General features: G+C 46.2%; 1 protein-coding gene across 5 annotated transcripts in view; it reads right to left on the reverse strand.

Annotated features, from left to right (window-relative positions):
* The window catches only part of MAPKAP1 (MAPK associated protein 1), an 88,306-nt gene that overhangs the window by 8,902 nt on the left and 56,755 nt on the right, over positions 1-22,649 (reverse strand). For 4 of the 5 annotated variants that reach the window (XM_071574551.1, XM_071574550.1, XM_071574549.1 and 1 more), the window contains 3 exons: positions 17,105-17,212; positions 10,697-10,837; positions 4,476-4,613 (listed from right to left, as the gene is read on the reverse strand). In XM_071574551.1, coding sequence (XP_071430652.1) covers positions 4,476-4,613; positions 10,697-10,837; positions 17,105-17,212 — 387 coding nt within the window. The remainder of the gene's footprint in view (positions 1-4,475; positions 4,614-10,696; positions 10,838-17,104; positions 17,213-22,649) is intronic. The other variant, XM_071574553.1, reaches the window with a different exon arrangement.

Raw genomic sequence — 22,649 nt, forward strand, 5'->3', positions numbered from 1 at the left:
CACAGACACGTGTGTGTGGGCTCATTCCTTCTGTTCCACACTTGGACAGTCCTTTCACTCCGAGCCTGAAGTTTGGGAACATTTTCTCTGCTGAGCCTGTTTTTTACCTTCTGATCAGAAGCTGTGATTAGTCTCCTATCAAGCAGGAATTTTATTCTGTTACTTTACAGATGCTCTGCATTACCCACAGTGGGAGCAGGGATCTCAGGAACCAGCACAGGATATTTTGTGCACCATTTGCAGAGCACACAGGTAATCACTGCCTCTGCTCTGGCCCCACTGCAGGCTCTGAGCAAATCTGCAATGTCTTTATTTGAGCTTCCCAATGCTTTCTGTGTATTTTCAGCCCTTCCACAACAAACAATGAATTCAATAAGTTAGCGTTACCCGACGTGCATAATCAGGAGGAAGTGGACATGGAATTAAAACATCAAACACCTTTAGCTTTAAATGAAAACTACATAAAGGGGGTTCAGGCATCGCTCTGGCTATCACTTACAGCAGGGTGAATACTGCTGGAAAAGCTATTTTCGTGCAGATGTGGAATTCAATGGGAAAGACTGACTCGTGTAGCAACATCAATCAAAACGTCGGCTCGGCTGGCAGCTCCCGACAGTAAGGCAGGTTCAAAGGTCACGGGATAAAGAAAAAGCCAAGCTCTGGTTCAGCTCTAATATCTCCTCGCTGGAAGTCTTGCCGAGGTACCTGCCCCCCTTCTGTACTCGCAGCTTTCATTAATCTTCTTGCCATCTTTTTTAACTAGTCATGCAGAACCGCTCGATAGCGAGACATATAATGGGGAGGCCCTGTGCCTATTACCAGGTTAACACTCTGTTAAGCCCCAGTGCAACAATGGAATCAGAATTTAAAGGAAATCTTCAGCTGCAGGGTGCAACGCGGGCAATTAAATTACAAACCCAAGTTACCCATGTACTCCGTGACCTACAGAACACCTTTGTTTAGACTTACCTTCATATTGAGGGTATTTTGACCCAGTAACTGAGATGTCTCTGCTTTATGAAAACAAACCCAAGGCAGATAAGGGGTCACAGAGAACGCTGCTTCAGTGTCTCAAGTAAATCATCAAACAAATCCAATTTCTGCAGCTTGTGCAGCACACAGATGAATGAGAGAGGCCCGCGGTGAGTGTTCCACCGATCAGCCCCACTGGCACCCCAGGGCTGCCCCGAGGTCTGCGGTCCATCCCCACGGCTGTGCCGGTGCTGGTGCCCGGCAGCCCTGGGCACAGGGCAGCCATCCCAGCCCTGCTGGCACCCCAGGGCTGCCCCAAGGTCTGTGGTCCATCCCCCCGGCAGTGCTGGTGCCCGGCAGCCCTGGGCACAGGGCAGCCATCCCAGCCCTGCTGGCACTGCAGGGCTGCCCCGAGGTCTGCGGTCCGTCCCGACAGCAGTGCCAGTGCCACTGCTGGTGCCCGGCAGCCCTGGGCACGGGGCATCCATCCCAGCCGTGCTGGGACCACAGAGCACTGCACCGAGGCAATGGGCAGTGACACTGAAGTTTCTCCCTTGTCCAAGTAATGTAAGAGACATTACCAGAATCAGATTTCCTTTAAATTACACTATTGCAAAGGGATATAATTGTATTAAACTTATTATGTTGCTTCCTTAAGACTTTATATTATGTACACTTAATTGAGATACAAAGCTCTTTTCAGCTATAAAAATGACAACTACTTTATTAAGGCTTAAATCTTATTTCTCTATGATAGGATGCTTCCTTTCAAGGTTCCAAACATTCAGAATCTCTCGTGATTATCAGGCCGAACCTGATTTAAAGAAGCTGTTCATGCCCAGTGTTCTCAGGTACTAATGGCACTGGAGAGAGCCAGCAGGGCCATTACCTCTTCCCTTGGTCTAAATCCAGGGAGCCTGATTTAATTTACAAATAAAAATTCAAATTCTGACCCAGGGCTACTACAAGGGCAAACAAAAATCATCAGCTATCCCTGCCTACAATCCTTCTGCTAATGGCAAGTGAGATGCCAGAGCTTTCTGTTTTCATTTCCTGTCCTCACTGAAGGCAGCTCTGAGTTCTGTGAACTTGTGGCACAGGAAAGCTCAGCCCATCCAGAACAGCTTCAAGCCATCTGTAAATATTCACACCATGTCAGCTCTGAAGCTGTTGAGGCCTTTAACACACATGCAAGTGCCACTAAAGCTTCACTGCATGAACCTGTTCAGAGAAAACTAAAGAAGGTGCACAAGGCTCTCCACTACACTGATACGCTGGTCCCACCACTCAGCCTTCACTCCCAGTGCCCCTTGTCCTTATTAAAAAGTATAGTCACATTTGGAGGCTCCTGCAAACCCTTCACCTCTTCCAGAGGTTACAGGAACCCAGCCCAGCAAAGCAGGGCTCAGCTGGGTTCTAACCCTACCACAGTGCCTGGGGAGGGAAGGCAGTACCAAACTCACACCCTGTATTTCACCTGCATAACAGGACAAGGACTGGTGCATGTGCAGAGCACTTCTGAAAGAGGAGATGAAGCATGTTTGTGTTACCAAAGATAAAAACATGAAAACAAAATATATTGCAGAACTCAAAGACCTTATCTGTACTCAGCCTCTCTTTGCAATAATTCATTCAAGGAAGATCTGGGAATAATTTTTGATGTAAACTCTGCTACAAACATACATCACCGTTCTGATAAAAATCACAGACAAAACTTGTGAAATACAGTGAGTTTCATTCCTTTATGCTACTAAAATAACTTTTTTCCATTTAAAATTCAAGAGATACTGATCTTCTGTTCAGTTCCCCAAAATGCATCATTCTGAGATGTCACACTAAAAGTCTCTTTTCCTGGCCTAAAATAATGAGTTTTGGAACATCTTTAGTGACTTGGGAAAAGGTCAGCAGTTTCACGAGGAAGTATCTTCTCCTTTTGGAACTGTGCTGAACAATTATTTAGTAGGAGTCTACAATGGTCACGTGAAAATGTGCAAATAAACCCCTCAGTACCATAATGGTTGCCTTTGTTGCAGCCTGTCAGTGTCCTCTCCAAAGCCACCGTGATTCTTCACTCAGTGGTCCCCTCATGCAGGTACTGCCCTTCCACACCTGAGCTCTGTTTGGTTGTTGAAATTCTTGGGTTGGCAAGGTTTGGGTACAAACATCATTTCCCACAGCAGCAGGTGCTCCCTCTGGGGCTGGACAGCCCCATCCCAGCATGACACGGTCTGAGGTGTCCAGGGACATCCGGATGCCTCAGTCTGGCATGTTGACAGGAGTGGAAACCTTGGGTTCCAAGGTTGGCTCTTCAAATCCAGCCTGCTTTTGTGGGCACAAATTTATCACCTCAAGTGATTGCATTTGCAATGAAATGTGGCTACAAGCCAGAGGTGTGACAGTATTTACCAGTGAAAACTGCCCCTCACACTGTACACAACCCTCACACGTTTCAGACCACCAGGTCATTGGGGAAGCTTCTCCTTGGGCTTGTGCCTCCCCAAGCACCAAGAAATCTTGATGGAGAGACAGAAAAGGAGGACAATGACTATACCAAGAACATGGAAGTAGGAAGGGGTAATGAAGGAGAGAAGAATATAGTTCAATAATTGCTGATAAAATCTGTGGCAGCCATAAATTTACTCTTCCAAGAGAATTCAACAGATCATTACCTCTGTAAATATGTATCACATAATTCTCCCTCTCTGTCACCTTGCAGATAAGTACTTAATACCAGCATTCCTACCCTGCAGAGGCCCAAGTGCAATAAAATCCATCTGAGCTTTTGAACTACAGTTGCTTTTTGATAGTAGACAATTCCATTTTGGCCCCACTGGGAGACATTGCCCGGTTCCCCAAAGGCCCATCTTATGCTTTTTAAAACAAATTTTCCAGATAGAGGCTCTCATTGCTCACTGATGCAACAAGCAGAAGCCCTTGGCTTTTGAAGCTGCACTTCTGACCTCTGGGTGATGACGGTGAGCTGGGACATCCAGCCTGTCCTCAGAGCCTGGCACAGCCACTGCTACAGAGCAGAATACTCAGAGCAGCACCTCCAATCCCAGTGACTGCAGCCCTGGCTGAGGCAAATTCAGACTGAGCTGACACTTACTGTATGTCCAAGATCCTCAGTTGCATCAAAGACTGTTTAAAACCAGTCTGGATGTTAAAAAGTTCAAAAATGCTGCAACTAAGTTGAAAGATGGATTTACCTGCCCTGCTGTGGGGCAGGAGACAGCTGGGCAGAGCCAGTTTTTTCTTGGTATGACAGTGGGCAAGAAACACTGAATGATGCCATTAGCTGAGAGCAGCATCAAAGGACACTCATAAAATGTGTGTCTGTTATGCTGTGTTCTCTATAACAGAATCAAGTCAGATTAAAAACATCCTGTAATGAATAAAATACACCTATAGAAAGAAAAGGACATGGTAGCAATAACTCTTCGGACATCGAGCACATCCAGGGAGGGAGAGGAGAGAGAACATAAATAAAAAGGACTACTCACTTGGGCTTTTTTCTTCCGCAAGGTCACAGGCACAGAGGAGTTCAGAATCGATTGAAATGGGTTTCTGCTTAATCCAAAACTTAGTGCTGGCCTTCTGATTAGTAACAGGGTCTATCTCTACCTTGTCTCCAGAAATACCTGAGATGAGAAAGAATAGAGAGCCACAACAGTGATCTGTTTAACCGATTTCATATCAGCCGTTTGACACACTTTATAAATCTTAAATGGGCTGAAGGTATATTGCCCTCCTGGGTTTTCTGAAAGCACGGGAGCTTTTGAAACCAGAAGCAAATGGTTATCAAACTGCATTGATAATCTGCATTTTATTCTCCTGTACAAGCATACCAAAAGAAAGAAATAGCACAGAAACAATTCTTCTCAACGTGTACAGAGCTCTTCTGGAAGCAGCAGCTACATGAGCTGCAAGATTTATAGGAGATACTGCTGGCTTTTCAGTCACCACTGCTCTGTGTAATAGACACTATCACCAAGGGCCCTGCTCCATCTGCTGCACAGCAGACACTGGAATCATAGAATGGAATCACAGAACATGCTGAGCTGGAAGGGACCCATCAGGATCAGAGCCCAACTCCTGGCCCTGCTCAGGACACCCCAAGAATCACACCATGTGCCTGAGAGCATTGTCCAAACACCTCTTGATCTCAGACAGGCTTGGGGAAGTGATCACTGCCCTGGGGAGCTTGTTCCAGTGCTCAACCACGCTGTGGGAGAAACCCCTTTAGCCAATACCCAACCTAAACATCCCCTGACTCAGCTCCAGCTGTTCCCTCAGGTCCTGCCCCTGGTCACAGAGAGCAGAGGCTGGGGCTGCCCCTCCACTGCCCCTTGTGAGGGTGTTGAAGACCACAATGAGGTCTGACTTCAGTATACTCTTCTCCAGGCTGAACAAACAGAGTGACCTCAGCTGCTCCTCATCAGGCTTCCCCTCTACACCTTTCACATCCTCCTGGTCCTCCTTTGGATGCTTTCTAATAACTTCATGTCTTTATGATATTGTGATCCCCAAAACTCCCCCCAAAACTCAAAGTAGGGCCACACCAGTGCTTTTGGGGCAGATTGAGGCCAAGGAGTGTCCCACTGGAACCAGTTCAGGAGCTGCTGACACACCTGAACAAACTTTCCAGGGAGGTTTTTACAACAAGGTGTGTAAAACCTTAAAAACAAGGTGTCTTCAGTCATGAGTTACAGATGAAACTCATGAGACAACAAAAGGAAGCAATGCAGGAAAAAAGTATTTAAATATCATTTAACTCTTGCAGTTCTGGAAAACAGCAGAGAACCTTCTCCCTTCTGAAGGTTCTGGCTCTGCCACTCTCAAAGACACCCCTTTTGGCTTTTCCAAAGCACAAGAAACCTAAAGAAGGTGAAGAAGAAACTTCTGAGAGAGGCGACAAAATAAAAGTAAGATGTCACACACACACATAACTCTTCCAAGCCCTCCAAAATTAACTCAGTATTTCTTAAAGGCTGGTCATGGCTGAACTTGCAAACCATGCCCAGTTCGTGTTCTATGCCAGTGCAAAGCCAAAGCACAGAGACAGAACGGGGCAGCCACCTGTGGGGGTCTCTCTGCAGCCCCAGCACCCACACCAGGTCACCCTCACTCACCCTGCGACTGCCACGGGTTCCAGGAACACCCCATTAATCCAGGAATGTGCTTTGTCATTAAACATATGTCACATCAGAGAGCTCAAATTTCAACTAAGCATTGGATCAAGAGGCCAGTTAACACCCAGAATGCTGGAACTCACTAACTTGAGCTGGCTGAGGCTGTATCTGGAGCCCATTTTGGTTTGTGACTTAATTTTGGCCAGATTATTTAAAATCAGCATTGGTATTTCACTGCAACAGTTAATTATTCCACATGGCATTTGCTGCAGTTTAAGGAAAATATGGAATTTGATGGTACAAAGTCTATTTTCTCGCTGAAAAGAAATCAAGGGAAGTTCTAAAAATAAAGGTCCAAATTGTTTGTGAACAAGGACTGTTCCCCATCCCTTCCTCTGTGAGCATCACCCCTGAAAATATCCTCAAAAAATTTAACTGTTTGGTCCTGCAACTTCAGAATTCACAGTCAGTCAATACTGTTAATGCACCTTGTTAATTTGATAGGATTTGTCAGGTAACTCCACTGGAAAATTATATAAAACTGTTCCAGATGAACAGATGATAGTGACATGAATTAAAGTGATAGAACAATAGTGGAATATAAACCAGAAATGACACCCAAAGTGGCTGTTGATTTATTGCCATCCTGAGTTTGGTTCTGGGCTTCCATGTATATTAGTGCTACAAATCTGGGTCCATTTAGCAGCGAGATGCTCATACATACATCACCAGCTCCTGCTCCAAGCCAAGGTCACTCCCCATTGCATCAATCTTCTCAGCAGAGGCTACTTCACCATTTTGTAACCATCTCAGATGGAACAGACTTCCTCCTCTTTCATCTTTTTTTTTTATCATGTAAAATACACTTTAACTTCTATTATTTTTATCTGCAAATTGTTGCTGTATACTTCATCCATTATTTCTGTATCTCGACATCGCTGGCTCAAGCTTACCCACATCCAGAGAGCACATTGACAAAGAATGTTGTCTTTTTTGTGTTATTGTTCTCACAATCTGGATGTGTTGAAACCTAAAATCCAAACAGCATTGTGTCTGAAGCTTCTGCAGTCTCTGTCTCGCAGCACAAATCAGTCATACTCAAAATCCAAGTAAAAATGCTGCTTCTACTCTTTTTTTAATTCATTCATTTTATCAAAAGAAATGCCATCAATGTATGTGTCCAGTAACACTGTTCTGTTTTTGGTTCCTTTGTTGGGGTCTGCAACAGCCCCCCCCTTTCTGAAATACTTGCCAACAGTCGTTTTCCCAGACAAGATGCTCCTGTTAGTTCTGCTAATGTGATACACAAGCAAATGTGTCTTATTCCTCCACAACATGATAGAGCCTTTGTAAAACTGCTGAGTGCTGCTGTGTGTGCACTGCCCTGTGATATGTGCTGAAACACAAACCCCAGACCTTAAACTGCCACCTTAAACTGCAATAAACCCCTCACTCAAGAGGGCTGGGCATTCCTCCCATGGCCATCCACATCCTGCTTTTTACTACAGAGCTATGCACAATGCAGAGAAAATCCAACTCACTCCCATATTTTCCATAAACCTTGTCTCAAATTCAATCATAAGGCCTCAAAGCAGCTAAAATGTTTCAAAAAGTGCCAGTAGCAAAGAGAAACTCACAAGCCCAGCTCACATATTGCTGCCTTCTCTGCACAGCTGAAGGGAAACCCAAGGCAGAACCTGTTCCTACTCCAGGGGTGTGTCACTGCAGTGACCTGCAGGGAGGGATGAGGGTACACTGAGGGTCTTGTCCACTATTTCTGAGTTCTGACACATGTGATCAACCTTCCACGTGTTCATTTGGAGCACTTGCCCCAGATCCACACAGGTGTTTCCAGTGCACCCACAGGCCCTTGCCCTGCTCTTGCTCAGCCACCAACACCATTGATCTGCCAACAGGGAGCAAAGGAACAACTTGGGATGATGTTGTCACCTTGCCATGGCTGCTACATAAAACTGAGGGCACAAAAATGCTACACAGAAAAGTCTTTGCAACTGGCCATCATCAGACTGCCAGAGAACAGCTCCCACAACAATTACTATGAGCAAAGACAAAAAATTAGCCCCTGCTTTTTACCATTTCAGGGTGGAAGAAGCAGTTTGTCACTCACAAGTAACATCTGAACCCAAATAGCCCCTTGATGCCTTTTTTACCAGCATTTCTCTGTTAATATCTTAAAAAAAATCAAGAAAAACCTCAGCAACATACACTTACTGACTTTATCAAAGGGTTTTGATTCTCTACATTTGCCCAAGCTTTGAACACCCACTGGGGTTTTCTTTGATTTTTGAGTAGTAATTAGATTATAAAACCCCCATTGTCAGTGCACTGCCATCAAACCCACACAAGTTCACAGATTGTTATAAAAGGGAAATTTTATGGTCCTTACAGCACTGGGCAGGGTCAGCTCCTCCACTGCTGCACAAGTTAAACCATTTGTTTCATTTAACAGCTCTTCTCCCTTAACCATTTATCTTTAGTGATCTGTCATGACCTTTTCAAGCTCTCATTTCTGACACTTCCCAGATACAGTGAGTCAAACTTCACTGGCAGCAAACTATCACACCCTGAGAGTTTGCTCAGACTCACAAACATGCCCAGTACTGCCCCGCTCCAGCACCAGCAGATAAATCCTGCCTTAACTAGACAGCTCAAAATAAACCAAAAAAGCCTCTTGTGGGAGAATTTTACAGACATGGACTCTAACATGTGCTTCGGAATGGAAGAATGAAGACACTGTAGTGACAGTAATACAGGAATTGGTATAGCTTAAATTTAACAATTCTGCTGAATTCTGCAGATTAAACGCATTTTGTAAACATTATGGCACTTAATATTTTACAGCTGAATCATTTCTTTATGGAAGGTATTTGCAGGAATGTCACAGGTCATCTACCAATGCATCATTAATCACATTTTCACAATTTAAACACAAAGATAAAAAGCCATTCAATCATTTTAAAACAGTAATGGGGTTTTTATAATTCAGGATTCTGTCAGCCCTTGGCCTTCGGGTTTTCAAAAGCATTCAGTAAGCCACTAAGGACAAGATAAAACCTTTAGGGAAGGCTCATTTTATTTTCTTCCACCTCAAATTCCACTTGGTCGTTCAAATCCTTTAGTTTCAGAAAAGGAAAAACCCAATAATTCTCAATTTTGCAAAGCCTCATTTAAGAATAATAAAACAGTTGGCAAGAAGCTTTCCAGTAGGAAGCTCCATGGATGCTCAAAACTCTCGCCTGGATTTTCCCTGTTGCCCCCTTGGCAGGGGAGGGGAAGGGAAGGGTCACTGCAGGGACCCTGAGAGGACAGTGTGAGGGGACAGCGTGGGGGGACAGTGTGAGGGGACAGTGTGGGGGGACAGTGTGAGGGGACAGCGTGGGGGGACAGTGTGAGGGGACAGTGTGAGGGGACAGTGTGAGGGGACAGTGTGGGGGGACAGTGTGAGGGGACAGCGTGGGGGGACAGTGTGAGGGGACAGCGTGGGGGGACAGTGTGAGGGGACAGCGTGGGGGGACAGTGTGGGGGGACAGTGTGGGGGGACAGTGTGAGGGGACAGCGTGGGGGGACAGTGTGGGGGGACAGTGTGAGGGGACAGTGTGGGGGGACAGCGTGGGGGGACAGTGTGGGGGGACAGCGTGGGGGGACAGCGTGGGGGGACAGCGTGAGGGGACAGCGTGAGGGGACAGTGTGAGGGGACAGCGTGAGGGGACAGCGTGGGGGGACAGTGTGAGGGGACAGCGTGAGGGGACAGCGTGAGGGGACAGCGTGGGGGGACAGTGTGAGGGGACAGTGTGAGGGGACAGTGTGAGGGGACAGTGTGAGGGGACAGTGTGAGGGGACAGCGTGGGGGGACAGTGTGAGGGGACAGTGTGGGGGGACAGTGTGGGGGGACAGTGTGGGGGGACAGTGTGAGGGGACAGTGTGAGGGGACAGCGTGGGGGGACAGTGTGAGGGGACAGTGTGGGGGGACAGTGTGGGGGGACAGTGTGGGGGGACAGTGTGAGGGGACAGTGTGAGGGGACAGCCTTTGGCCAGGCCGAACCAAGGACAGCTGAGAGCCCTGAAATACCCTCATGGCTTGGGAGAGCACTGGGGCTGGAGGTCTCAGTTTGGTGGGTGAAGGTTTGCGGGTTTGTTTTTGGTCCTTTCACTTTTCCCTGTCCTGGGAAGTGGTCAAAGAAAGGTCCCTTGGGCTGGTGCCCTGTGCAGGGCTCTCTGCCCCTCGAGGGGCTGTGCAGGGCTCTCTGCCCCCTGAGCCCCTCAGACTCTGCCCCTGTGCAGGACTCTCTGCTCCCCAAGCCCCTCAAGACCACACAGGGCTGGGGCGACACTGACTGAGCGCTCCAGGTCTGGTCATGCTGTTGGATAATAAAAATACTGAAGAATTTTCAACTGAAAAGAAATCTTTTTGCCTGCTGAAATGCCAGAAACACTTTCAAATGCTCCACGAGAAAATGGACCATGGTGAGAACAACTGCTTTAAAAGGGCCTGAGATGGTCAGGCAGCTGTTAGAGATGCCCAAAGGCTCGAGGCCCTCCATTCCTCTGCACACTCAGTCTGGATTACTCACCTAACTGCACGTCGGTGGTGAACCGCAGCCGATGGATCATGCTGACTTTGAAGGATTTGTAATGGTGGCTGCTGAGCATGTCCTGGACTGTGGCAATATCGATTTGGGGGTCCTCTTCTGAGACCTCTTCTCCTCTTGAACCTGCAAAACCAGCCAGCAGTAATGAGGGCAGGTTTGGCACAAGGCTCACGCTCAGCTGGCACAGGAGGGGTGGGCGAGGGGGAACCAAACGCCCGGCACTGGCAGCACCTTGGGCAAAGCCTCACTTTATTTACTGATGAGTATTCTCATTACCACTGCAGGTACTGCCTTTATAAAAGGTAACAACTCATTAAGCCAAAATGCCAATTACTGAAAAAATATAACACACTTTAAAGATTTTTTACATTTTATGACATTGGATTAACACCAATTTCAACATTACTATAATGTGATATATAATTGTGCGTGGAGTAATTTCAATGCCAGCTGCTAATAAAGCACCTCAGCTCGAAATGATCATTCAGATGCTGGTAGATAAAGTGGCATAAATATGCTTGAAAACTGATTTAGCCTCTTACAGGAGATCCTGAGGAATGACACGTTTTGTTTAATATCCTGCCTAATGTAGTCCTAAAAGCTGAAGCAACTGCCAGTTCAGAGAACTAAATTTGCTGCAAGAGATTAATGAAAACTTTATATTTTTCTGAAATTTTAATAATGGGAAGATGAGATGATGGAATTTTAGTACGGATCTTAAAGCTCCAGCAAAGCAGGTACCAACTTGCCAGGTTTTTCAGTATTAATTTTGATAGAGACTTGCACTGTTGGAGCAGCCCCAGCACTGATGCTCCCCATGCCAACCTTTCCTGCTGGGATGTACATTCCCTTCTGTCCAGGGATCACATGGAAGTCCTGGTGCCTTGGGTCTCGGCAGGAAAACCCTGGCACGTGTTTCTGACACAGCAGGAGAAGGATCCCTTAGAATGGGGAGATTCAGAGCTGCTGAAGGACACACTGTTTGCTGCAGCATGGGAAGCTGTCGGGGTTGTGGCCACCACAGGACAAGTGTGGGTGGGAGAAGATCAGCCCCTGTGAGTAGGGAGCACCTCCCTTGTCTCCCTGATAATTGCATAATGACATTGTTTACAATAAACTTGTTTCCTCTCTACAGCAAAGCAAGGTGAGGATCTGCTGTTCAATGAGTCAAAATCCACAGTGAGAGCATAAAGCAGGAGATTTCTATGTCAGAGATGTCCAGCACAGCTTTCCCAGTGCTAACCTCCCCACACACTGCAGACCTTCCCTAGGGGAAGGGGAACACTGAAGGGTTAAACTACAAATTGGGCTGTGCCATTCGACTTGAAAGGATTCCAAAAGTCAAATGAAACAGTCTCCATGTGAATTTATGCAGAGCCATCTTAACACTGCAACCACTCCATGCTCCAGAATGACAAGATAAATTGTAATGGCTCCTTCCGAGACATTACAATGCATTTTGTCACAGACCCCTGTGTTAATGTCTCTATACTATGGATTATCATAATGTATCATGTCAAACCCTCATGCTGCACTACTCCAAAGATACACTGAGATATGTCAAACTTTTTGGTGCACTTAAAACCCTCTTGAAAGACTGTGCCATGGCAGTGCCTGAAAGTGAAGCAGGAGGGTGGCAATGGCACTGCTGCTCTGCTGCCGAGAGCCAACTGGGACCCTCCTCCACTGACAGAAACCAGTGAGGAGCCCCTGCAGCCCTGTCCCTGCAGGGTGTGGCCACAACACACTGTGCTGGGATGTGACCCGTGGCACAGCAGGACACGTGGGCACACCTGGGACAGACAGGGACATGGTGGGGCAGGGACGGACCCACAGGGACAAAGGGCCACTGCTGGTGGGAGGACAGGAGTCCTGGGCCTCGGGCAGGGGGGTCGTTAGTGCTGTCCCTGCTCCAAGATGCAGAGGGGTTCCCAGTGGGAGTGAGATGCCACGTGCTGCCTGTGCCACTGCGGTGACAGGGCTCTGACCTGGTGACAGGCAGCGCTGCAGGAGGGTGTTAAACACAGCGATACCCGCGGGGCAGCGACAGCACCAACAGCCAAACTGAATCAGCAGCAAGCAGAAATGCAGAAATGGCACAAAAAGTGGCAACACACTGACCTCCCTCCCACCTCTCCTGTGAAATGTGCTTAGAACACTTCACAGGATCAGGACCTGTAGGACACCCTGAGGGTCCCACTGTCCCTGTGCTCCCAAACCCCCCCCCCCCCCCCGGCTCCAAACTGCCCCAGCCTCACCATTCACCTGGAATTCCAGCATGGGGGAACACTATGTATAGACAATGGTACACAGTTCTTACGATGCTGAGGCTTCTCAGATTTCACTCACCCAAAATAAAGGTATTAGAAAGAAAAGTTCCAGCCTGCCAGGAGAAAAAAACGTGCCTGTAGCTAAACCTGTGAGCACCTGGCAGTGCTGCAGGAGCAGCAGCCCCTTGGCTGGGGTGGCTGAGCAGCCTGATTGTGCCCTGGAAGCCTCTCAGGGACAGATCCACATGCAGAACCTGGCACAGTGTTCATCCCACCACCAGTGGACTGGGGGGAAAACCATAAAAATCCTTTCCCCATGCAAGCAGCTGTAAACACACCTGTCAGAGTGTGTGTAATGGAGATCACAGTGTGGCACTGGAATGGGAAAGCTTCTGCTTGGAAAGACAATCTGGTAAAGTGGCTGCTCCAGGTCTGTTACTGAGCCCAAGAGCCAGCCCAGCAATGGGGCTCTGCTGTGCTCCATCCTGGGAGGGACAGATCCCTGCTCCAGGAACAAACTCCCTCACATAACAGCAGGGAGACTCAGCCTCTAATAATCTCAGAATTTTTTCCTTAAAGCCTACCTGAAAAAGGTTCACTTTGCAGAAAAAATAGTGAGCAGAGCTGGAGCCAGGTCTGGGATAAACAAGGCACAGGACCAGGACCTGCCCACAGCACAAAGTGCAGCTGTGAGGGAGGCACCTCCTCCCCTGGCAAATGAATGGCCAGGGGAAGCTGGTGCCTCTGCCCCACTCTCCCCACGCCAGAGACAGAGCCCCACGTGGCACAGCCCAAGAGGCAGTCCCTGGTATTTTGGCACTGCCACAGCTCATGCCAACCCCTCCACCTGCCCCTGGGCTGCCCCCACAGCCTGTAGGACAGACCTGAACCCCTGGGAAATACAGTTAGACTGGTCACTCAGGCCAATCCCCTCACTGAAAATCCTGATTTTCAAAGCAGAGAAACAGCAATGGAACAATAGCACCATGGGTCTGAAGGAAGGTGGGAGCCAAACAGGAGCCTCCTCTGATGGGGACTCAGCTAAACCAGGTGCCTCCTCCAATAGGAACCTTTGCTGGCACCAGAGGACAGAAAATGATACATTAAGAATACCAAAATATTGAAATGCCATATGCAGCCTATTCAAGAGCAAGTGAACCTGTATTTCCTTGATAAAACAACAAAATACAAAGTTAACTGCACTGCAAAAATGTCCCTTATTACTTTAATGTACTAGAATATTGCTTAATGAAAGTTCTTAATTGCAATACAATTAATTACATACACAGAGTCCCCAATTACATTTTCCAATAAGACATTGGCTTTGCTATAGGTCTAAAGGCACTAAACCAATTTTAATATATTAAGACCAATTTCCCTTGAATACTAATTACTATCTAATGATAAAATGAGAAAGAGGAACTTTCCAGAAGTAAGATGGCAAGAATAAAACTAAATTAGCCATGAACAGTTTGCTACCACACATAAAAGCATTTCACATTACAAAGTGCAGCTTTCAGTTTAAAGATAAATCTTTGTTCGAGTTAAAAGTTCTGCACACTGGAAGCAGTTTATTAGCTTGAATGCTATTAGGAAATGCTGGATGGAAAGGGGATTTCTCCATACATATTTCTTGATAATGGAAAGTTTTTTGTTTCATTTAATACCTTGAAATATAAACTTTCTATTTGCCCAAAGGAACGTGGCAGATTTTCTCCCAGCAGATGCTTGGCATCATCCACATATATATTTATAAATGACTATGAGACTATGAAGAGCACATTTACAAGCAATAGGTGTTACAACAGAGCTTTTCCTGACTGGCATATCGAAGCTACAAGTACTTCAAATCAAGACAGAATGCACAAAGTGAGTATTTCAGTTTGATGATAGGACTGTCAAGCCATTATTTTAATAACAGTGAAACCTGTCAATATTTCTATTCTAATGTCACACAAAAAGCTGGCTCCTAAGCACCCCAAAATCCACTTTCTGACTGTGCAGGGGGAGTCAGGGTCTGCACAAACAGGAATGAAAACAGATCTCACACTCCACATTGCCCCGAGCCCCTCTGTGTGCAGGGCCAACACAGATCCCTGAGCAGAGACAGTGCAGGATCACTTTAAATTCACTCATTTCAGGGGCAGAAACAATAAACATAACATTTCTCCTGTATTCCTTATTCCACTTTGGGATCAGTTCAGAAAACACTCAGAGAAGAGGTAGAATTCACCAGTGTGTATTATTTTCCTTGGATTCCTGTCAGCCTTGAACAAACCAGAGCTGGGACTTGCTCCTGAGCTCTGGGGTCCAAGTGCCAGCTCTGCCTTCGCTCTCTCACGTGCCAAGCACTGGCTGATGAACACAAGACTCAGGAGTGGGACAAAAAGCCACTACCTATGCAACGATGCCACTGCAGATGGGAAGGATGGTGGCTGGAGAAGCACCAGGAGCTCAGCGAGCCCAGGGAGTCCTTGGGGTCCAGCCCAGGGTGTTCTCTGCCTTGGGAATCCCCATCTAGAGAGGATTTATTGACATTTATTTTGAGCCAGGGCCCCTGAGGCTCTCCTGGAGCATTTGTTGCTCACACAGAGCACACCCTCTGCCTCCTGCTACAGAATGTACAAACTTAGGACAGATTTACTGTTAAAGTGCAACCTGAACCCAAGTCACTCATGAGAGTGAAGACCTACAGAAGATACAGCTATAGGTCACAGCTTGGATTCCTCTGCAGATGATGAAAACACATTAAAAATTAAATATCCAATATTCTTTTAATTACAGAGCCTGGGTTAAAAAAATGTTATTTTAAATTACATGCAAAACCTACCAAAGTATGACTAGTGTGCATCGTTTCATAGATTAAAAATCGATACAAAAGTAATAGGTGGGATGCAGACGTCGGGGAATTCTGGCTTGTGGAAGAGCACAACTCGATTAGTGAGGTCAAAATTGCTCCATTTCCTCAGCACAGCCTCCCTGCTCCCTCCTGCCACAGGCACAGCCCCTCTGCTCCCTCCTGCCAAGGTCTCTCCTACAGTTTCTTAGAACCATTTTATGAAGAAATGAACCGGGAGCACCAGGAATATTTTGGGGGCAAGTCCCACCATACAGAGAGCAGCAGCTGAACCTGAGAGCTGAACCCAGCAGTGTGGCAGCTCTGGGGAGCTCATGGTGCTGTGTCTCACCTCTGCTATTCCATGAGCAGAGCAGAGGTTGCTCCTCGCTGCTGGAACCAGAAGGGCTTTGGGGATGATCTGCTGCTGCTCTGAGAGAAAATATGGTTGCTGTGACTAAAAAGCATCAATGCAAAGGTCTAATCTTTGCACAGAAAGAAAAACCTCGTCTACTACTTGAAATAGGCTCTTACTGTGGCTGTTTGCAGCGTGGGCTTGGCTGAGAGCAGGAATGTGACTGGGTTTACTACTTAGTACAATCAACATTTTTACACAAAATGGAATGAAAGAACCCCAAAACCGAGAGTGTGACTGTTGTAAAGAATGAAGACTGGACCAAAATGCTTCAAAAACAAACACAAGTCATTGTTAGGTGCCTTTTTAAAAAAAGTTTTGTGTCATTTCATGTAAAGAAATAAATAAGGAAATAGTATTAGGACCATTAAAACAGTAATAGAATAAAAATATTTGAGCATAGCTGGAGAAAAGATTATTTGTTGGGCACTTCAAAAACCATCAAGCTGTTCTAGTTATCTCTGCATGGCTAATTTCTTTAAATTTTGTTACAAAAACCCAGTGCCTCTGACAGCCACATTGACACGGCACAAGACACCGCAGACCAACCCCTCGACTCACTGAGCTGCGTCTGCAGCACAGACAGGTTCATATTTCGTGTTTTTCAGGGTTGGTCATAACTTTACAGAGCAGAGTTTAACAGCAAAAGATTAATCATGAAGTGATAAACAGGATGCAGACTATTTACTAGAGGTATGAAATCCATCATTTCCCTCTGGAATATTGTTTTGGCACCATGGAGAAGTGCCTCGGGACAGAGAGTCTCGTCAAGACGTACTTGCCCAGACAGTACAGCTTGTGTTCCAAAATACATAACTTATGTGAGTTAAAGCAGTTTACAAGAGCAAAAGTGAAAATGGGAAACATACTGTTCTCCCGGACAAGGCAGAATTCCAAAGTGCTCTGGCTCTCCAAGGTACAGTCTAAATCTACTGGGACATTAGGTTCACTCTGCTTCTCCAGCCGATACTGAGGACCTGAAACATAAAGTAACTTGTAAAATCATCTGTTTTCTAACAAAGTGATGGCTTAGAACGTTCAACTAACATGAGGTTACTCGCAGCTCAGGAGCACAGCAGGTGGGTGCTGATGTCTCAAAGCTCTTTGCCAAACCAAAGGGCCCTGTCAGAAGGTGGAGGATGGTGTGGAACCTGATCCAGTTCCAGGTGAACCCCCGTGAATCAGCTCCGGCCCTGCAGTCCTGCCAGTGGTCAGGAGAGGCCCTGGCAGGGCAGGAGGAGACCCAGGTGCACTGAGCTCCACATGGGAAGTGGAAGAAGGAAAGCCCCTTCCAAGGGCAGGAGCTGGAGGGGGCCAACACGCTCCCACCCTCGCGTCACCCTGGAACAGCATGGGGTGACTCCACTCCTGCTCACACCTCAGAGCTGAAGTGCATACCAAGTTCTCACCTGTGTAATTTCAGTATAATCTGGCAAAATAATGCTACACAGATATCTGAAAAGTCTTAAGTGATGCAAAGCACCATTAACCAGGTCTTAATGTAACAAAAAAACCTAGAACCGAAATAACGAAATCTATTCCCTCTTTATCAGTATTTAAAATATTTCTGACTGTTTCCTGACTTTGAATTATGAGCATATTTGATGAAATATTTAAAACATATTAAAAAATTAAGTCTTTCAGCCTCGGATGGCATGCCTAAGGAATGGAATTTGTTAGCCAATTAATTTTAAATTTACTACAGGAGAATTTCAATTACAGTTTCTCATTCCATCTTCCCAAAGCCACATGAAGCACTCACTGCTCGACCCAGGCATGTTCCCTCCCCAGGTAGAACATTATGGACCCCCTTATTCCCAGTGCCACTCAGAGCAGATATGGTACCAGGCTTTTTGCAGGACACAGGAGGAAACCCACCAGCTCCCACCCTGCCCAGCACAGCCAGTGATGGATCTGCAGCACAAACTGAGAAGCAGCGAAGATGTCTCGGTGCAGCACAAAGAAAGGCAAACAGATCCAGCACTATTGCCACTCCTCTCCCAGCTACTGGAAATGTGATTAACAATTTAAAATAAATTAAATAAACAGAGGCCTGGCTGGTTAGGCAGAAACAAAATATACTGAATTGAAACAAATCTCAAAGCAGTAAATCAATTTGGATTTAAAAATTGGTGTAGGTTTAAGAACAGGACCAGTGACAGTAAAACCTGCTGACTTTTTCTGCTCATCACAAGCACCTTCCAGAGATTTCTAAGCTACATCTGAAGGAACTGCTCGTTCCCATCTGAATGTCTGTGCTGTTGGCACCAAGCGCCAAACCCTGTTCTGAGTGCTCTCACCCAGCCCAGTGTCACCAGGACCAGTCCCAGTGCCCTTCACTGTGCCCCAGCTCCCTGGCTCCGTTACAGCCACTGTCCCACTCCCACCCCAGAAACACAATCCGAGCAGAGGAAGGGCTGAAATTCCCCTGTTTGGAACTAATGCCTGAGTGTGGTGCAGCTGCAGCTCCTGCCCCGCTCCCAGCCCCAGGATGCCTCCAGCATGGATTGAGGGACTTGCCCTGGTGCTTCCCAGACAGTGGGATGAGGCAAAGGACACACAGCAACACTATCAAAGCCTTGAAACTATGACAGGATCACACACACGACCACAAAGTTAAATGCAGAAGCACGGCAGGGGCTCACCCTCCCTCTGTGTGGATCCCATTCCAGCAGCTGGATCCTCTCCAAAGAACAACATCACCTATGCCAGGAACAGTCTTCATTCTGCTGAACCTTGTGGGGAGCCACCAGGGATCACACCCTCAAAACTACTCTGCCAGTGGCGAAGGATAATTTTTATCTGGAGCAGCTTGAGAATTCTGTGATCAGGTGAATTCCTTTACCCACTTTGTGTCAAGCCTGTATTAACTCTGCTAATAAAGCAGGGAACTGGAGCTCTGGACCAGGAACCAGGTCAACCTGCCTTCTGGATAACTCCTTGAAAACGGAAAAAATAAGAAATTAATAAAAAAAGTGTAAATGGATTTTTTAAAGAGTATCTGCTCTTCAATAATGCTTTAAATATCTGTCCACATTTACATAACCTCTGCTTCCCAACAGATGAAGAATGTTAGGCTGACTCTGTGGAGGAGTTTTACTACCAGACTTCTCTCACAAGTTCAAATGATGTCATTGTAGTAGGAACATTGGATAATTTAATGGTCTCTTAATGGAATCCTGCTCTGGGAATTTCAACAAAATTTCAAGTGGCAATACCAAAGCTGGATTTTATGGATTTCTGTAATCTCATGCAAATGCTCTGTGCAGTTGTAAAATAAACCTTTAAAATCCTGCCCCGGGCAGTCCTGGCCAGCAACCCAAGCCAAGCTCTCCAGCTGATGGCAGCTCCCAGCACTCCCTGTTGAACCACTCACACCAGGGATTCTGTCCACGGATACCCAATTGCAAGACACTCCTTTAAAGAGAGGAATGTTTATCAGGAATTAAACCAAGGAAGCAGCCACCAACACCCACAGCCTTCCTCTGCACTCACAAAGGTGCCCGGAAAGAATCCCACCATATAATCAAATTATGTGTCTCCCTTACAGAAGCGAATGGCCACTCCATACCAACAAACCAATCCTGTTGCCATTTAAGCTACAAAGCCTTCAGAAAGGGCTTTTGAAAGCAGGACCCATCAGTTCTAATTTTTAAAACTTATCCTTTCAGTCAAGACTAGAAAAAGGCCCATTCCAACTTTTATCTCCACTACAAAGTGCTGTTATCTTGGGCTGTTGTCAGGAGCTCTCTCTCTCTTTCTGCTGACAAGCAGAGACGAGAGAGATAAGATTGGGAACGAATCTCACTTCTCTGAGTAAATAAATAATCAATACTCATCTAAATGTAAATGAGAAAGTATCCCCCTCTGATAACAGGGCTCTTATCAAACAGCCAATTTTCTGCAGACATTTGGCCTCAACCAAATCACCATCATTCAGCCCCAGCCTAATGGCTAAAAATCGTAACTAAATTGAACCGATCACCAGAGATCAACTAAGTTCAGCCATGGCTACTACAGGTTCAAATGTTTGGAATGCAATTTTTCCCCCATTAACTTTCAATAGCAATGAAGAATGCCACGGTCAGGGGTGAATCTGCACAATAAACAACACTAACACTGCAACAGGGAACCGGGCTTTAAACAAAACCCCAACCAAAGCCCTCTCCATCTCCAAACTAGTTACTAGGGTGAACTAAGGATTACAGAAAGAATATTTCATGTTTGTGGACTTGTCAAGCCTAAACTAAAAAAATCCAAATGGCTTAAAATTGAGCCTATATTTTACAACATTATTCTCTGCAACAAAACACTTCCCTACACCCTCTATATCCTTTCTCTTTGCCTTCAAGAGCTCCCATAATTCTCACCAACACCCCACTTGCACCCGTGCTGTCTGCTGTTTCTGCTTCCTTTACAGTCTGTGCACTTGCCCAAAACACGTTCTGTGACATTCACCTCCCACGTTTATTGCACTATATGAGGAAAAGAAACGCCTTTTGTTCCAAAGAGCCACTGACACCTCAGTGTTTGGGGTGAGCAGCTCCTGTCTAAGAACAACTGGAATAAAACCCTCCCAACTCATTGTCCTCACCACCTTCACAGACACCTCTTGTACCCAGCTGTGCCTTTTCCACACTAGGAAAGCCCCTATCTCCTCAGAATCTGCTCCTCATTTCACATGTCTGATTCATTTTCACATTCATCCCTTTCTGTATCTCTTCACATCTGTATTATCTTTTATGAGACAAAACATAGCAATTAAGATGTGGTCACGTTGGGATTTATGGACTGGCATAGTGATGCTTTCTGGTTTGTTCCCTACTCCTTTCTTAACTCCTGAAGTTCTGTTTGTCTTTCTAATGTGTAGCTGAAGTGTTCAGAGAACTACCTGTGATGATGCCCAGATACTTTTCCTGACTGACAGAAGGTAATTAGAGCCCATGATTGTACACATATAGTTACAGTTGCTTTTCACCATGTATATTATTTTGCACTCATTGACACTGAATTCCCTCCCTCATTTTATTGTCCTGTCACTCAGAACTGTGGATACTTCTGCAGTGCTTCACAGACAGCTTTTATTTGCATTATTCTTGCCTCTTTTGTATCAACAGCACATTTTGTCACATCAGCATTCACATCCTTTCCATGCCCCACAATATCGAACGATGCAGGTTCCACCAGTTCCACTGGAGCTTCACCAGTAACTTAGTTACTAATCACCCAGGGCCATTATTCCTATTCTTTGTTTCCTGTCTTTTAATCAATTATTAATCCATGTGAGGATCCTCCCTCTCATCCTGTGACAGCTTAATTGCTTTATGAGCCTTTGTCAAATCTTTTTTGGAAATCTGAGCATGCCGTGGCAAACCCACCGTCCTGTTCAGGCAGTCTCTGGTTTCCTCACTGCCTGCTCATGGTGTCAGAGCACAACCTGCTCTGCCAAAGCCGTGCCCATGTTTGCCTCCTGCACGTTGCATTTATCCACTTGTCATCCAGTAATTCAGCTCTTGGCACTGGTTTGTGCTACAGTTTCACAGTTTGCCTGGTGGGGAAGCCCAGACAAACCAGACTCTCCCTGAACTCCAACAAACCCCTGCACTGCCCAGACCTGGGAGCAGTCGGTGTGAGCAACACGTTCCACATCTTACCAACAATGCAGGATCTCTGGACCTGAGCTCTGCCATAGCCCAGGGGGGACTGCTGCCTGCTCCCAGGGTTTGCTGGAATCATGGAATCCAGAAGGATCAGGCTGGGAGGGACATAAAGCCCATCTCATTCCATGCCATAGGCAGGGACACCTTCCACCAGCCCAGGCTGCTCCAAACCCTGTCCAACCTGGCCTTGGATATTTCCAGGGATGGGAAGCCACAGCTTCTCTGGGCAAGGGAAGTAACAAAGGGAAATTAAAAATAACATGAGGGAACAAGCAAAAGAGAACCGAGCTGTGCCTCAGCTCTGTCCATGAACAGAAGACAGACAGCAGAGCAGTGAAAAGAAAACTGTTGTTAAACACTTGATGTCTGTGGGACTTTCCTTTTTCAAGTTCTTCCTTTCACAAGATTTGTGATTTATTGCTTTGCTGCTCCATCCCCGGGCTTTGAAAGTGTGATTCTCAGTGAGTTTAAACTATATTTATATTTATTTTTTTGTTATCGCTTTTTTATTATTGCTATAGAAAATATTTGCTGGAAATATGTTGCAGCTATTACAAGGTCATAAAAAAGAGGAGATTTATGTATTTCTATCATTTCAAATAGTCTGTCAGAAAGTATCAGTCGTACTAAGTGTAAGACTGCTGGATTCCAGCGTTCCCTCTGCCAGCACATGGGCAGCAGATGGAGGAACTAAAATAGCTCAGTGTGGGGGTCTGTGGGTGCTGCCTGCGAGGAGACAGCCCAGGCAGTGCCT

This window comes from Pithys albifrons, chromosome 20 (genome assembly GCF_047495875.1).
Source record: "Pithys albifrons albifrons isolate INPA30051 chromosome 20, PitAlb_v1, whole genome shotgun sequence".
Taxonomy (NCBI): Eukaryota; Metazoa; Chordata; class Aves; order Passeriformes; family Thamnophilidae; genus Pithys; species Pithys albifrons.